This window comes from Squalius cephalus, assembly GCF_949319135.1.
Source record: "Squalius cephalus genome assembly, chromosome: 9".
NCBI lineage: Eukaryota > Metazoa > Chordata > Actinopteri > Cypriniformes > Leuciscidae > Squalius > Squalius cephalus.
This window is the reverse complement of record NC_137130.1, coordinates 3,209,280-3,227,522: the sequence shown is the minus strand read 5'-3', so window position 1 is coordinate 3,227,522 and position 18,243 is coordinate 3,209,280. Positions and strand designations below refer to the sequence as shown.

General features: G+C 36.1%; 1 protein-coding gene across 1 annotated transcript in view; it reads right to left on the bottom strand.

The window, feature by feature from the left end:
- The window catches only part of pfkla (phosphofructokinase, liver a), a 28,554-nt gene extending 12,310 nt beyond the window's left edge, over positions 1-16,244 (bottom strand). Inside the window, exons 1-13 of the mRNA XM_079881954.1 lie at positions 15,914-16,244; positions 13,981-14,054; positions 13,823-13,900; positions 10,770-10,959; positions 8,767-8,932; positions 7,493-7,537; positions 6,237-6,345; positions 4,114-4,209; positions 2,889-2,981; positions 2,191-2,316; positions 1,887-1,951; positions 1,682-1,745; positions 677-823 (exon numbers count right to left, since the gene is read on the bottom strand). Of these exons, the coding sequence (XP_079738080.1) occupies positions 677-823; positions 1,682-1,745; positions 1,887-1,951; positions 2,191-2,316; positions 2,889-2,981; positions 4,114-4,209; positions 6,237-6,345; positions 7,493-7,537; positions 8,767-8,932; positions 10,770-10,959; positions 13,823-13,900; positions 13,981-14,054; positions 15,914-15,998 (1,338 nt within the window). The 5' untranslated portion in view covers positions 15,999-16,244. The remainder of the gene's footprint in view (positions 1-676; positions 824-1,681; positions 1,746-1,886; positions 1,952-2,190; positions 2,317-2,888; positions 2,982-4,113; positions 4,210-6,236; positions 6,346-7,492; positions 7,538-8,766; positions 8,933-10,769; positions 10,960-13,822; positions 13,901-13,980; positions 14,055-15,913) is intronic.
- Between the last annotated feature and the right edge of the window lie 1,999 nt (positions 16,245-18,243).

Genomic DNA, 18,243 nt, shown 5'->3' with positions numbered 1-18,243 from the left:
TTTTTATTGGAATTTTACTATTTCACCCCCATTTCCTTTAATAAATCTATTTTGCACTAGCAACACAAAATAGTTCCTATCGGGACCTTTTGGATAAAAATGTCCCCATTGAAACTGCAATTTTTAATCCCAGGGCCATTTAACTATAAAATGATGAAATCTTTGTTAATAGGCTTTCATTCTGTTTGCAAGGCTTAAAATTTGTAATTTTTACTATTTTTCACCAGATGGTGCCATTTTCTCAGGTTTGGCCTATAAAGCAAATACTCGCTTTATTCCTGTTTTCTGCTTATGCATATTATAGAGCCAATTGGATCAATTAAGCAGCTGTAATTGTGTGGGTGTGTTGGTATGGAGTGTGGTTTGTATGTGTGTAATAATTGAAATTTGGAACACGACTTGTTTAGATTTATGGCTTTGATTTTCTAGCAGTTTCAACATGTTTCATAAAATATATATTTTATATAAAATATTGTTCATGAATCATTTTCATAAACCTAAACCTCTATAACTTTTTTTTTCATTTTTTAAACTTTTTTTTACTTCAGCAATAATCTGCCACAGGTCTTTTTAAAAATGAGATCAAACTTAAGTCTGTGCTCCCAAACGTCAACATTTTATGACCGTTTTTTAAAATGCATCATTAAAGAAATCATTGAAATGCATAGTTCTTCACCGCTCCATTGGCCAGACCCTCAAATCCATCGCTGACGAAGTAAACCCGGTGTCCCGTGGCCAGACCGACCCTCACCGCTGACCTCACCGCAGCGTTCATGCCGGCGGCTGGAGCTCCCACGTTCAGGATGGCCATCGAGTAGTTGCTCTGAGATCAAAATCAATAACATTTAATATAGGGAACTGGGATATAATGGAAGAACACATAACCAAACCAACCCTTCACTGAGCACCAAGAATCTGCTCTTTTCTAATGGAAGTCTATGCATTTTAAATGGAATTATTCAAAAACATTGGGGAAAGAAATGCTGTTACACTTAGATAGAAATAGAAACACTTTTGTCATTTTAGAGAATTTGAATATTTGATGTTTGCATCATTGATTCTGTTATTTCCCTGTTTATCTCTGTAAAGCTGCTTTGAAACAATCTGTATTGTATAAAGCGCTATAAAAATAAAACTTGACTTTAATATTAGCATTTTATGATCCATAAGCCCTGATATCTTAGCTACAATTTTTTTTTATAAGTACCAGTTGCAAAAAATGACTTGAATGTAAAAGTTTACAGTTTTGTATATGGATCACGTCACCAGTCTCGAGTCGCACGGGTTTATCTGTGGCAATAGCCAACAATACATTGTATGGGTCAAAAAATTATAGATTTTTCTTTTATGCCAAAAATCATTAGGATATTAAGTAAAGATCATGTTCCGTGAAGATATTTTGTTAATATATAAAACATTTATTTTTGTGAGTGAATGCAGCACAATCGTGAACATAAATGAACAACTTTAAAGGAGATTTTCTCAATGTTTTGATTTTTTTGCACCCTCAGATTCCAGATTTTCAATAGTTGTATCTCGACCAAATATTGTCCTATCCTAACAAACCATACATCAATGGAAAGCTTATTCAGCTTTTAGATGATGTATACATCTCAATATCAAAAAATGTACCCATGTCACATATAATGCAGTAAAATCAGGTTTAGTGCTCGTGTGTTACCTGGACCACAGCAGGTTTATGATAGGCCAGCAACTTATAAATGTTCCAGTTGTTCTCAAAACTCCTGTAAACAGTATCATATGATTCATTATTACTCGCTTGTGTGGACATCAGTCAGCTCAAACTCTGACCTCAGCAGGTTTATCTGCTAATAAACACAGATGATAATTAACTTCACGTGTGAATCTGAATCGAAGCGTCTCACCTGCCCCGTAACTGGATGGCTTCTTCAAACCGCTTCTCATTCATGGCCCTCTGAACCTCTTTAGTCTGTAAGAAAGAGAGGCAAATTATTCTCTTAAGGCAAGATATACTTGACAAAACTATTGTTTTTCATGCACTGGTTAATGTTGAGATTGTATAGACTTGTTTTGTTTCTTGTTTTTCTTACCAGACATCTTGTCTCATTTTGTAATTGATGTAATACCTTTTATATGTCTGCAAATGTATAAATGCAGTTTTAAAAAAATATTGGGAGTAAAAAACAGTGGACTACTGAAGAGACTCACCATCTCTACGGCCTCCATGAGCGGGAGACGCACGGCCTGGTTCCCTGATAGGCCGATCACACAGGCGGGGGTGTCCGGTCCCGCCTCCAGCAGGGCCACCACGGCCTCGACACCCATCTTACTGCTCTACAGGACAGAACATCCACAGCCTCACTTCAACATCACTACTCAAAACTACTGTTAGGGTTTAAAGGTGCACTGTGTCATTTCTAGCGGCATCTAGTGGTGAGGTTACGAATTGCAATCAACAGAAGTTACGGTGGCCGACAGGAAGTGATGTCGTCGTCTGAGACAGCAGAGAGTAGCCAGATAAACAATGAGGTTTCTTTACAAAGATAAATTAAGAAATTATGTTTACTTAATTATTCAGTAAAACGATATTATTGCAAATATTATTGTCACTTGTTCATCACTGTGTTTTCTTCGCTGACTTTAGCTGTAGCTTCTTTACACGAAGAACAACACAAAAACGCATTTGTCCGTTCAGGGCCACTGTAGAAACTGTCGATGTAAGGAGACCCGCGGTGTGTAGAGAGAAATGCCTCATTCTAAGGTAATAAAAACACAATGGTTCATTAAGTAAGGTCTTTATACACCACTGAAGACATAGTTATGTGTATGTGATATTGCATTTCTCTCAACAGATCCTCCTAAATATTACACAGTGCACCTTTAATTAATTGAAAGTGTTTATTTACCAGAACTCTGTCGAAGGCTGACGGTGTCCCGCCCCTCTGGACGTGACCCAGAACAGTGACCCGGGTGTCATAACCCAGACGAGACACAACCAGCTGCACACAATCACAAATCACATGGTCATTTATACACATCTGATTGGTTAAGCAGTGTTAGAAGAGAGCTGCTGATACTTGTTTTATTGGTCTCTTTCCAACACATTTGTTTCTATTATGCTTTATATAATAAACATATAATATAATAAACATAGTTTTTAAAGCAGCTTCACAGAAAATAAGTGTTGCAAAATGTATCAATTTATGAAAATGACATCAATTCCAGCTTTAAATTGTCTCTATAGAAGACTTTTTATCAGAAGACTGTGGACGTTTGTTTCCACCACTGAATAAAAAATAAAAGAGGTAAATGCGACTTTTTATCTCACAATTCTGACTTTTTCCTTGCAAAGTTAAAAGGTACATTTCTGACTTCCTTTCTTTCAAATTGTGAGTTTATATCTTGCAATTTTGAGTTCATAACTCGCAATTCTGACTTTAATTGTGAGATATAAACTCGAGAACTGCGAGATTAAAAAGTCAAAATTGTGAGATATAAACTCGAGTTAATTGCAATTTTTTCTTACAATTCTGACTTTTTTTTTCCTCACAATTCCGAGTTTATTACTGGTAATTTACTTTTTTTCACAGAATTGTGAGATATAAACTCACAATTGCAAGAAATGCCTTATTTTTTGTTGTTCTGTGGCGGAAACAAGCTTCCACAAGTTCATATCACTTATGGTAAGTGCAAACTTATGGTAAATTTGATGAAAAAACTAAAGCAGGTGTAAATAATATCTATAGGAATTGAATTAGCATGTACTAAAATTACTTTAAAGGGATTAGCTCAACCAAAAAGTACAATTCTGTCATCATTTACTCTCCCACAAGTTGTTCCAAACCTGTATGAGTTTCTTTCTACTGCTGAACACAAAAGAAGATATTTTGAAGAATGTTGGTAAAATGTCGATATTGATTTCCATAGTAATTTTATTGTCCATACTATGGAAGTCAAAAGGGTCCATCAACTTTTTGGTTACCCATATATTTTTAAATATCATGTTTTGTGTTGAGCAGAAGAAAGAAATCCATACAGGTTTGGAACAACTTGAGGGCGAGTAAATGACTTTTGTGTGAACTGTCCCTTTAAGAGCTTGTCTCCTGTTGCGATCTGAAGAGCTTCACTCACGTCTTTGATGTAGTTGGAGGTGATGGCCTCACCGCTTTTGTTGATGGCTCCTTCAGCGATGATGATGATGTTCAGTCTGGATCCTTTACTGCGGCTCTGAGCAAACACATCCAGCAGTCATAAAGTGAAACTGGGCTGTTGTTATTTCTATCCCGTCTGCGGGTGCTAATGCACTCTATTGGGGAATAACTGACCTCAGAATGTTGCGACTGACCAATCAGAATCAAGCATTTCAGACAGCCGTGTAAGACAGCTCTGTGGAATACTTGATTCTGATTGGTCAATCGCGCCATCCCAGACATCCCAACCTACACAAAGTAATTTCCGGAAGTCAAAAAATCTCCAACCAGGGGGGGGGGGGACGGTCGCTAGGAACGGGTTTTCTTTGTTCAAGTTTTGCATTTGGTGAGCTAATAAAATATTAAAACTCAGTCGAATCAATATTTTGTGTAGAGTTATTTAATTATGCCATCCAGTATCGTGGACTCGCTCTCTCTTGTTTCATAGAAACGCAGCGGCGGCCATTTTGTGACTGTTTTGTACACTGTTGGATTATACAAACAGGTACGATTTTAAAACAGTTTAATATGAAATCAATATCTTATCTTATCTTCATAATTATTTATTATGTGTTGAAATGCTGTGTAATAAGTGATATGACTGTATACCGTATCTCTTAAATGTCCGTCTAGTTTGATCTTGCCTGAAACGGCTCTCTCCACGGAAGCTTTGCGTTTAAAGAGCTAATAAAATATTTCAACTCAGATCAATATTTCGTGTCTAATTATTTACTTATGTGGCAAGTAGGAGTGTAATAAGCGGGATAATGTACATTCAGCCGGTTGTTATCTCAGAATAAACCCCCTACAGGTGTGTGTGTGTGTGTGTGTGTGTGTGTGTGTGATCTCAGAATAACCCCCTTCAGGTGTGTGTGTGGGTGTGTGTGTGTGTGTGTGATCTCAGAATAACCCCCTTCAGGTGTGTGTGTGTGTGTGTGTGTGTGTGGGTGTGGGTGTGGGTGTGTGTGTGGGTGTGATCTCAGAATAAACCCTCTTCGTGTGTGTGTGTGTGTGTGTGTGTGTGTGTGTGTGTGTGTGTGTCTGTGATCTCAGAATAAACCCCTTCAGGTGTGTGTGTGTGTGTGTGTGTGTGTGTGTGTGTGTGTGTGTGTCTGCGATCTCAGAATAAACCCCTTCAGGTGTGTGTGTGTGTGTGTGTGTGTGTGTCTGTGATCTCAGAATAAACCCCTTCAGGTGTGTGTGTGTGTGTGTGTGTGTGTGTGTGTGTGATCTCAGAATAAACCCCTTCAGGTGTGTGTGTGTGTGTGTGTGTGTGTGTGTGTGTGTGTGTGTGTGTGTGTGTGTGTGTGTGTGTGTGTGTGTGTGTGTGTGTGTGAAGGAAAAGGAAAAAGGAACATTTTCAAATAAAGGTAACCTTTTTATTTTAGGTAAATTAGAAATGTTGCCTTGGCAACTAACAGAAACAAAATATTATAGAAATATAATTTGAAGAACAAAAATGACTAAAACTGAAATAAAAATTAAAGCTTTTTTAAAAAAAAACTAGTAAAGTTAAAAAAGCAAACTAAAACTAAAACAGAAAATTAGCTGTATTAAAATTGTTAATAAATACTGTAATATTATATAAACAATACTGAAAATAACTGTTGCCAATAAGTTCTGGGTGGATGCTATAGCACTGTTAGAATGTTTGGGTGGTTGCCAAGATTGTGTGTGTGTGTGTGTGTGTGTGTGTGTGTGTGTGTGTGATCTCAGAATAAACCCCATCAGGCTGATGAAGACCTGATCCTGATCACCCTGTCAGGGTTTATTCTGAGATAACAATCGGCTGGATGTACATTATCCCTCACATAATAGATGAAAAATCAAATCTTTACGAAAATGACTCAAGCTATAATAAAAATAATTGAAAGCTATATAATAATATTAAAAAATTGACACGAATTACAAAATTTCTAATGCTTAAACTAAAATTAAAACAAAATCTGATAATATAAAAACAATGCTCTTAAAACTACAGGTAATTATAAATGAATGTCACGATTCATAAATGCCATTATGTGTGCTCCATCAGTGTGTTTAATGATCTATAACTGATCTCACCTCTCCCAGTCGAGCGCACATGAGCTCTTCCCAGCCGTCCTCAGGAGGAGCTTCAGGGATGAACAGCCAATCGGCTCCAGACGCCAGAGCCGAGACCAGCGCTAGATACCTGCAGGAGAACAGGGTCAGTGCCAACACTACAGGCACATACTGGACGTCAGTGAGCATAATAATGCACTTTATTTATAATGTGCTCTTCTAAAACCCAAAACATCAGTGACACTAAAAAGTTCTGTCATGACACCCTAGATGGCACAGGCTGATCGGTCCTTAAAGGGATAGTTCACACAAAACGCTTTCAGAAACCCTCACCTTCCCCAGCTCCACCTGTGTAGATCTGCTACGGCTAATTCATGAACGCTATACTGTACAGCAGAGGTGTAGCAGATCTATTCCATCAAGACCAAACATATCTATATTATCATATCCATTACCATACCAAACACTCAGAGAGTTGTCATGACAGAACTTATATTATTATCTCAATTATATATTATTATCTCAACCTCATCCAAACCTGTCAGGAGGAGTAAATCATGGCAGAATTTTCATTTTTGGAAAATGATTAAATAAACAGCAGAGCATTGAATTGCAGCAGAAAATCTAAAACTGAAATGAAAATGAATTAATACTACATAGATATATTTAAAAAAACAAAAACTACTTAAAAGGACAGAAATGCACCAAAAATGACTACAACTTTAACTAAAATTAAAAGGAAAAAGGAACATTTTAAAATAAAGGTAAACTGAAATAAAGTATTTATAAAACTTAACTTATTTTAGGTAAATTAGAAATGTTGCCTTGGCAACTAAAGTTTATAGAAATATAATTTGAAGTACTAAAATTACTAAAACTGAAATAAAAATTAAAGCTTTAAAAAAAAAAACTAGTAAAGTTAAAAAAAGCAAACTAAAACTAAAACAGAAAATTAGCCGTATTAATAAATACTGTAATATTATATAAACAATACTGAAAATAACTGTTGCCAATAAGTTCTGGGTGGATGCTATAGCACTGTTAGAATGTTTGGGTGGTTGCCAAGATGTTTAGTGTGGTTGCTAGGGGCACTGTTAGAATGTTTGGGTGGTTGCCAAGATGTTTTGTGTGGTTGCTAGGGGCACTGTTAGAATGTTTGGGTGTTTGCCAAGATTGTTCTATGTGGTTGCTAGAGCGTACACATAATCTCCAATCTAAACATGTTTGTAATCTTCCCATGATCTTCTTGGTGTGCGTGCAGTTTTTCTCACACTCACCCGCAGTGGCGACCCATGACCTCTAGCACAAACGTGCGCTGATGGCTGGAAAAAAAGATCAATAACACAAAGTGAGCACTTAAAATGATGAAAACTTGTCTTAATGTGCATAATGCTACGGGAAACTGTCGCAACAGAGCAAGAGAGACGAGACGAGACAAGACGGGAATTCCACACATTCAGTGCATTCCTGAACAAACAACAGGAAATCAGTCGTCAGGCACAGCCAGCTTTCCATTAATTATGTTATATTTTCTTATCTATACAGTTTGTCTTATAGCCAGTGTCATTATCGTTGAGATACAATTATAGTTTTTAATAATATTTTCAATTAGCTTTTATTTTTATATTTTCCATTTTGATTTTAGTTAAAGATTTAGTCATTTTGTTGTGTGTTTTTGTCATTTTAGTGTTTTCTTGTTTTGTTTTTAATATTTCCGTTTTCATTTTAATTTTAGATAAAAGTTTTAGTAAATTTGTTTTTTCCTGTCATTTTTTTTAAACATTTGAATATAGTTTTTTTTATAAATTTTTATTTCAGATTTACATTTAGTTTTTTAGAACATCAAGTTAAATGAAATTAAAAAGTTTACTTTTTTATATTTTATTTTAGTTAATGTTTATTTTTAAATTTCGATTTTTGTTTAAATTTAAGTTTTAGTCATTTTTTCTGCATTTCTCTCATTTTAGTAGTTTTTTTAAAAACGTGTAGTTTTTATTACATTTTACTTCAGTTTTAGATTATTTTATTTTATTACATCAAGTTCAACTAAATTAAAAAGTTTGCTTTTTTATATTATATTTTAGTGAACGTTTATTTTTATATTTTTCATTTTAATTTCAGCCAAAGTTTTTGTCATTTTGTTGTTTTTCTGTCATTTTAGTAGTTTTTTTAAAATGTTGATATAGTTTTTATTAAACTTTATTTCAGTTTTACATCGCTATTTTAGTACATCAGGATAAACTAAATTTAAAGTTTACTTTTTTAATATTTTATTTTAGTTAATGTTTATTTTTATATTTTCAGGTTTTTTTATTATTTCAGTTAAAGTTTTAGTAATTTTGTTGTTTTTCTGTCATTTTTAGTAGTTTTTTTTTAAATATGTTTTTATAAATTCTTATTCAGTTTTAGATTTAGTTATTTTATTACATCAATTTAAACAAAATTAAAAAGTTTACTTTTTTTATTAAATATGTGTATATCGTTTTTATTGTTTTTTATTGCAGTTTTCGATAAGCTAAATGTAGATGAGAATGCTGTAGTTGAGCTGGACCTGGTGGCGGTGGTGGTGATGGCGTCGATGATCTCAGTGATGCGGTTGAGGGCCGAGTCAGCGCCGATGGTCATGTCGGTTCCACAGAAGTCATTATCGATGGACCCCACCAGACCCACGATGTTCAGGTGCCCGTGCTGACGGGCCGTCTCTGCCGTGATTCGACCTGTCAATAAGACGCGTATGAGTTAATATGTGTATATAGTTCACATCAGTCCAAAGACTTCCTTTGTGGGGAAATATTTAGCAGAATCCTGCAGTTCATCCACATTTTTGAGTTAGATCAAGATCAGTGTTATTTTATCCATTCAATTTCTGTTTAATTGTGACTTTTATTGTTCGTGCCAGTTTTTATTTTAGTTTTTACTTTTATTTTTTATATTTTTAGTTTTTGTGTTAACTTTAGTTGCATTTTTAGTAATTCCATTATGTGCTTTTGTCATTTTATTAGTTTTTTGTTTTTAATATTGCTATTTAGGTGTAATTTACGTCATTTTACTTCAGTTTTAGATTTTATTTCAGTCTTCAATTTAAGCTTATTTCAGTTTATTGCCAAGGCAACATTTAACATTTTTATTTAAGTTTTTCAACCAATATTTATATTTTATTCCAGCTTTTTTCAATTAACAGAAATGTTTTTAAAGTCCCCCTGTGGTGAAAATCCAGCTTTTAATGTTGTTTATGTGTCTATGTGGTGTTTTTAATCTGCTTTAAGACAAACCATGTGTAAATTCATAAGTCGACAGCATTGCTGAGTATTTCCTCCTTAAAACTGCAGTGAACCAAAGACAGTCTCAAAAACACGCTTTGAAATCGCTGGTGTTTCTGACGTCACAAACTACCTTGTAACCAATCAGATCAACGTGTGATCGTCATCCAGTGGATCTCTGAGCTGAGTGAGTGAGTGGAGGCGGGGCTCATTTGCATATTCATAGAACTGCGCATACTAAATGAGGCAAGGGTGTCGAGTTACATTCAAGATATTTTTCAAGAATTTTTTAAATATGTAATTTTGGTGATCAAAGATGAGTTTTAAGGGATACAATTATTGAATACAGGGGGACTTTAATAGTTTACTTAACAATAATAACTTTGATGCCACGTAAAGAAGATAAATAAAGAATATATTTATTAATATGAAAATAAATAAATAATTAAGGAACAACTTTAAATGAACAACTTTTTGCAAGTAACTTGTAGCAGAGCTAACTAGTTGACTGTAGCTGAACTTCACTTGTATCTTGGGAAACTACCATTTCAAAATGGTTTCCTGAACACTGATGAGTCACTGCTTGCGTTGACACTTTGATACGGCTTTATGATTCTTATCCTGAGGAGACTTTACAGCCCGACTGATCATTCATGAGCTTGAGTCAGCTTTCATGACCTTAGGTTTTTTTTAAAACATTTTTTTAGGGATGCACTGATATGAACATTTTGGTTGAAACAGATAACCGATAATTCTTTATATTTGAAAGCCAGTAACCGATATATTGGCTGATAAATGTAAATCCAAGTTTATATAATTTTTATGAGCCTGATTTCTAAAACAAAAGTCTCACCATTAAAATCCATGTCCCAAACACACAACTATAATGTTCTCATTATAATTTTATGTAGCATATATGACAGACCTGCACTGAAAATGTTGCACTGAACCATATCGTCCTTTTAGAAGTGATTCAATCATATTTCAAGCAATATAAAACCATCATGTTGAACAGTGCGCATCTGAAGCGTCTCAGCGGAAGGAAATAATCCATTATTTATCAGCTGTAATATATCAGCCAAAAGTGTTTTTATCGGGCCGATAACAATAGTAAAACTGAACATATATCGGCCGATACCGATATGTTGGCCAATATATCTTGCAAACCCCTATTTTTTTGGGCAGAAAACTTCACTAAAACTTCAATTTAGTCATTATTTTTGCAGTTCTGTTAGTGGCGACGCACCTTTAAAACCATATATAATGGCAAACTATAAATTTCCACATTTGGTACCTTTCTGCACCAGCTCCTGGAGGAGTCCGCTCCACTCCGAGCGGAAGATGTTTGCTCCGGTGAGGCTGCCGTCTCCTCCACACACACACAGGTTACAGATGCCACGCTTCACCAGGTTAAAGGCCGCCGCTAAGCGTCCCTCTCGCGTGGTGAAGGCCTTACAGCGGGCGCTGCCGATCACCGTTCCTCCCTGTGGAGGACGACAACACAGAGGAGACGCTTAGAGACACGAGTCTCTTTAATCATATAGAGCAGGGTTCCTCAAACTCGTCCTGGAGGGCCACTGTCCTGCAGAGTTTAGCTCCAACACTGATCAAACACACCTGAGCAAGCTAATCAATGTCTTCAGGATCACTAGAAACTCACAGCTAGGTGTGTTTGATCAGGTTGGAGCTAAACTGTGCAGGACAGTGGCCCTCCAGGACCGAGTTTGAGGAACCCTGATAGAGTTATTACTTGCAAATTGCAATGCTTCAGCACAGGCATAAGTGCACGTCAGCGCTGCGCCAGAACAGCCTCATGCATCACGGTGAGCTTGAGGAAAACAGCAGAAACACAGCCGTCAGTGAGCGGACACACACACACACAAACTCACTGAGTGAACAGAGTTTGCACTCGGGAGTTAAACCGGTTCACCCAGAGAATGAAAATACTGGCTTTATTTGCTAATTCCTGCATGTCATCCTGAAGCTATATGCTGTTATTAAACACATTTCTGTCTACAGTAGGGGTGGAACAATATATCGTGTCACAATATATCACAACACAAAAATGCAACATGTATCATGGATAGTGAATATCTGTATTGTGTATAGTTCATCCAAAATGAGTTTTAGTGTCAGTACTATATTAAACTACTATATATAATGTTGAATATTATGTATAATAATGCAATGGGGGAATATTGTGTGTCCTGATAATGCCAAATGTCTGATGTTACCAGTAAAAAGTGGCTTACATTATTTTAAATATATCTAGTCGTGAAACAACACAAGCATATTCGTCTAAAATAATTCTGTATTTTCATCTTCAGAATCATGAATATTATTCTGGTGTCTCTATTGTCCTGTGCTTTGGGTTTCCAGCACCAAGTCCAAGACTATTTTTTTACACACACAATATAATATCAAATTTAGCATTTTAATCAACAGTTAACCTTTTATCATATGTCTTGGAGTGTCGCACTAATATCGTATCGTGAGTTCAGTATCGTGATGTGTGACATGAGTGTATCGTTACACCCCTAGTCTACATGCATGCGTGCAGCAAGTTAAACCCCACTAAAGTACCCGAACAGGAGCCCATGTGACTCATGCACTATATTAGAAGTTATTGATAATCTCCTCTGTCAATCAGATGAAAAAATCTTGCATTGATTCATCTCATTCAGTTACAACAAACATGAAGCGCGCAACTAGACCTGCGCAATGCATCAACAAACGACACTGCAAATGAACTCTGAGAGCAGACGGAAGTTCATCAGTGCAATTTCACTGAAACAACGACAGCATACAGGCTTGAAATGACATGAGGAGAATAAATTATGACCGAATCTTCATTTTTGGGTGAACCGTCCCTTTAACAGTCTCCATAAACACTTAATAATGGATGCACTTGATCACAGAATCATAGAAATCTTGAGTAGTAATAATATAATCTTAAACTCAGGCTGAAGTCACTGCATACAGGACATTTCATCAGACCAAACTACTGCATTTCCAACACTACCTGCGGCATCTATAAGTAAGAGATAATGTAGAGCGAGGCGGTTGTTATACCGAATACAATCCCGACAGGCTGATCAGCTGACGCGAAGCGGAGGGATCTTGAATCAGCCTGAAGGGGTTGTATTCGCTATAATAACCGCCTCGCTCTACATTATCCCGCTTATTACATGGCTACCCACCAAATAAATCAATAATTTGACACAAAATATTGATTTAAAAAGGAGTTTATTGATTTAAAAACGATTGTACTGCCTCCGCTAAAGAAAATAGTCCGTTCCGTCTCTACGGTTAGAATCCTGCGTCCATAGCAACGCTCTGTTTTTCATGGCAACGGTGTGTTAGCAGCGGTCTGTTATCAAGGAATAACACACCGCATTCTACATTAGAATTCAACCAAGCCATGTAATAAATGTTAATACTGTCTTAGTTATTCTGATATCTTTATTTTCCCAGGCTGGATGAAAGCACATGCAGCAGAACATCTTACCAGTTCACCAGCTTAACCGGAGAACACAGAAGAGAGAGAGAGAGAGAGAGAGAGAGAGAGAGACCGGAGAACACAGAACAGAAGAGAGAGAGAGAGAGAGACTCAACAAGAGGAAACCTTCACTACAGCCGTTTCACTGCAACTAAAACACCGCTTTCAGTCACTCAAATACAGCTGATATTAAATATAAAGATTAGATGACAAACTTAAATATTGGAAATGCTGCCGTGGCAACTAACTTACATAAATGCGTAACTAAAATTACAAATGCTGAATAAAAATAAAGCTAAATACATAGCAATACAAAAACTAATAGAATTGACAAATATGCACATAGCAAAATTGCAAAAAACTTGATATGAAAACTAAAATATAAAAAACCTGATTCAAAATATTAATAAATAATATATTAGTTTATTAAACAATATGCACTACCGTTCAAAAAGTCGGTGAGAAATGTTTATGTTTTTGAAAGAAGTCTCTTCTGCTATATTTATTAGGGCCAAAAATACAGTTAAAATTGTGAAATATTATTAGAATTTAACATAGCTGTTTTCTGTGTGAAATTGAATATATAATAAAGTGTAATTTATTCCTGTGATCAAAGCTGAATTTTCATCATCATTACTCCAGTCTTCAGTGTCACATGATCCTTCAGGAATCAGTGCATCTTTGCTGAATGAAAGTATTAAAAATAAATGAATGAAATCTTACTGAGCCCAAACTCTTGAACGGTAGTGAACTGAAGAAAGAAGAGTTATAATAACTGTTTTTCAGACACAGATGTTCTCAGCAAGAACTTCTGTCTGGATCTAAACTGATCTGAGTCCAGATCTTACCAGCTGAATTATATTGGTGACGCTCTGCCAGTTGGCCAGTTTAATATTGTCTCCTCCGTCTACCAGCCCTTGATACCCCTGAAATCACAGTGAATACTCACATTAATACTCATATATCCATATATTCCCACAGATCAGTGAAGACATGAATGTTGTACCTCATACACCAGATACACCTTGGCGCCCACATAGATGCCCATCCGGGTCACGGCACGAATCGCTGCGTTCATTCCTGACGGAGAGACGTTCAGTTTCATCCTCATATTCAGAAGTTTAATTACAATCATCACCTCCCGTCATGCTCACAATCATCAATAGTGAGTAATAATCAGTTTCTGGATTTTAATACAGTGTAAACTCAAAATGCACATCTGATACGACTCTCACAAAACCTGTCCATTAAAATATTACATATATTTTATAATATTTAATATGATTATATAATACTATAGTTTGCATTTATTAATTGAACTGTTTTTTATCATTTTATTTAGTGCTGTCAAATCGATTAATCATGATTAATCGTATTTAACATTAAGGTTTGTATATACTGTATATATATGTGTGTGTGTGTATATATATATATATATATATATATATATATATATACATACACGCACACACACACATATATATACATATATATAAATATATATATATATATACACATATATATATACACACACACACATACATTATATATATATATTATATATGTGTGTGTGTATATATATATATATATATATATTATATATATACACACACACATACATTGTATATATATATATCATCAGATATATATATAATATATATATATATATATGTGTGTGTGTGTGTGTGTGTGTGTGTATATTTGGGCTGTCAAGTTGATTAATCACGATTAGTCGCATCTAACATTAAAGTTTGTTTTTTATCTAATGTGTGTGTGTGTGTGTGTGTATATATATTTAACATATAGACACATATTATATAAACACATTTTTATGTTAGACAAACTTTTATGCTAGATGCAACTAATCACGATTAATCAATTTGACAGCACTATTTTTATTATAAGTAACAATTTTTTTAAATAGTTTTAGTTATCTATAATAACCCTGTCTGGTACAATATAGTATATCAGCATAATCAGCATATCAATAGTATAGAGCAAATGAGGGTTAAAAAGTGCTTCATTTATATGGAAATAAAACCACAATATATAAAAAATAAGCTACATTTATTATGTGAAATCTGCTGTTCTTGACCGGTTCAGTGAGATTCAGCTGTTCATCTGGCAGATCCTGCTCATCAATACTGTACTTACATTAGCATCACAGACAGTGGCGTAACTCTGGTTTAAAAAGCGGGTGGGACAGGTGGGGTGGGGTGGGGTGGGGTGGGGTGGGGTGGGGGTTGCTAATACAATGCTAAATCATATGTACAATAACATTACGATGTCCAGCAATCGATTTAAATAGTAGCCTACGCTACATGGTGGATACATGAAATGAATGCTCTGCCAGTTAACTGGAGATGTTTTATTTATTTGTAGAATTGGTACATTCGTGCCATAAGATGTTTTAAAAAGTGGTGGGGACATGTCCCACCCGCAAATTACGCCTATGATCACAGATTTAAGTTACACTTAATTTTAAGGCGTCATTGTTACAGTGTAATTATATATTTAAGTACTGAGTAATATTAAGCAACTACATGTACTTACTATAGGGTTAGGGTAGGATTAGGGTTTGGTTGAGGGTTAGTTGCATGGAATTATGCATAAATTACTGTTATTACTACGGTAAGTACATGTAGATTGTTACCCAGATTTATATAGAACTTCTAGAATAATTACTACAACCAGTGGAGCTTCACCATAAACATTCAATGCATGTTAAACTCAAAAACAGCTGATATGAAGTCTAGATCTGCCCAGGTGACCGTGCAGGACATTTAATCTCACTGTGGAAATACTGTCTTATATAAACCTTTGCTTTTTGCTGTCACATGAACAAACACGCTTGCCTAACTCACAGAGTGTGTTACTCTTTCACTAGAGTAAATGTGTGTGTGTGTGTGTGTGTGTGTGTATCTGTGGCCCTGCGTCACCTTGCGCGTCTCCTCCGCTGGTCAGGGCGGCGATCGCTCGCCCCGCGCCGGTCATCCGCAGCTTCTCCAGCCCCGCGGAACTCATTCTGCTCGCGTCGCGTCGAAGTCTCCGCTAAACTCGCTTCTGCGGGATAACAGTATATCTCTGTAAATCAGTGGTTCGGAGAAGCTCGTTTACTATGGGTCTCCTGCGCAGATTGACCTTCCGGGAAACAGACGCAAGGACGCCCCTGACGCGCGCTGACGTCTCTCCTCAACAGTTGCACGGTGGGTTTGGCACACTGCGAATGCGACGCGTCGAACTGCACGATCTCCTTGTAGAGCAACTGGAGGATCTGCAAGATTAATGATGCTGCACTGCAGATGTGTTGCAATAACCCTAACCGAAATGAAACGTCATGGGATGTTATATAAAAAAGTTTTAAGATTTAAGCTTGATATTTCATGTACCTGTGAATACTGTGCACTAGAAAAATAAACTATTGTGCATCTGTTTTTTCACTGTATTTACTCAAAGATTTAGAAACCTTTAGAAAAGTGTATGATATGTGTGTATTTGGTGTGCTTTTTTATACCCAGAATGGCAATTTGGAATGTAAAGAACAACATATTATACAGTTATTTCTTTTATTAGGCTTAATGGAAACTACATTTTCCACATTTTTTAAATGACTTTAAATTATATCTAAATCTTTTGGATCAAACTAAAAACAAACAAAAACTGAAAACATGTAATGCTTTAAAAGCACTGGATTTTATGTAATATTTTTTATTTTTTATTCATATTCATGTTATTTAGTTTTTTCTTTCATTTCCTGGCAATGTTAATGTGATAATGTGAATATGTAATACCTATTGTTCTCGTGGCATTGAGAAAAATAAAAAACTGTAAAGACTGTAAAAAAAAACTTGCTTTTTAACCCTCTGGGCGTCTTCAGTCAAAATTATTTAATATTACATTTAAAAATTTTTTTTGCTTCATCGGAAAGGATTGACACTTGGAGACTTTTGCCACATTAGCTTTGTGAACACACACACACACAGAAAATCATGGACATGATTCGAATATATGGTTAAAAAAAGAGTCACCCGTGGCTTCTTCGTGGTCAAAAGTGACCGACAGAGGAAATGAATGGGAAATAATTTCAGAGAATCTTTTGGTGGTACAAACTGAAACTCAGCCACTGTGCAGAATAAAGTGCACCGCAATGAAGAATTATCCCTGTCCATTCCTTATTTTGTTAGATTTTTTAACAATCAAATACTGATTAACAAAACTGCTTTCCATGTGTTCCCTTTCTAACTAAATGTAATGTTTGATTGTAATCATAATGCAAAACCTGATATTTATCTAACAAAAAAATATTTAAACCTTGACAAAAATTGTCTTTTGGAATGTCTAAATATACACTCACCTAAAGGATTATTAGGAACACCATACTAATACTGTGTTTGACCCCCTTTCGCCTTCAGAACTGCCTTAATTCTACGTGGCATTGATTCAACAAGGTGCTGAAAGCATTCTTTAGAAATGTTGGCCCATATTGATAGGATAGCATCTTGCAGTTGATGGAGATTTGTGGGATGCACATCCAGGGCACGAAGCTCCCGTTCCACCACATCCCAAAGATGCTCTATTGGGTTGAGATCTGGTGACTGTGGGGGCCATTTTAGTACAGTGAACTCATTGTCATGTTCAAGAAACCAATTTGAAATGATTCGAGCTTTGTGACATGGTGCATCATCCTGCTGGAAGTAGCCATCAGAGGATGGGTACATGGTGGTCATAAAGGGATGGACATGGTCAGAAACAATGCTTAGGTAGGCCGTGGCATTTAAACGATGCCCAATTGGCACTAAGGGGCCTAAAGTGTGCCAAGAAAACATCCCCCACACCATTACACCACCACCACCAGCCTGCACAGTGGTAACAAGGCATGATGGATCCATGTTCTCATTCTGTTTACGCCAAATTCTGACTCTACCATCTGAATGTCTCAACAGAAATCGAGACTCATCAGACCAGGCAACATTTTTCCAGTCTTCAACTGTCCAATTTTGGTGAGCTCGTGCAAATTGTAGCCTCTTTTTCCTATTTGTAGTGGAGATGAGTGGTACCCGGTGGGGTCTTCTGCTGTTGTAGCCCATCCGCCTCAAGGTTGTGCGTGTTGTGGCTTCACAAATGCTTTGCTGCATACCTCGGTTGTAACGAGTGGTTATTTCAGTCAAAGTTGCTCTTCTATCAGCTTGAATCAGTCAGCCCATTCTCCTCTGACCTCTAGCATCAACAAGGCATTTTCGCCCACAGGACTGCCGCATACTGGATGCTT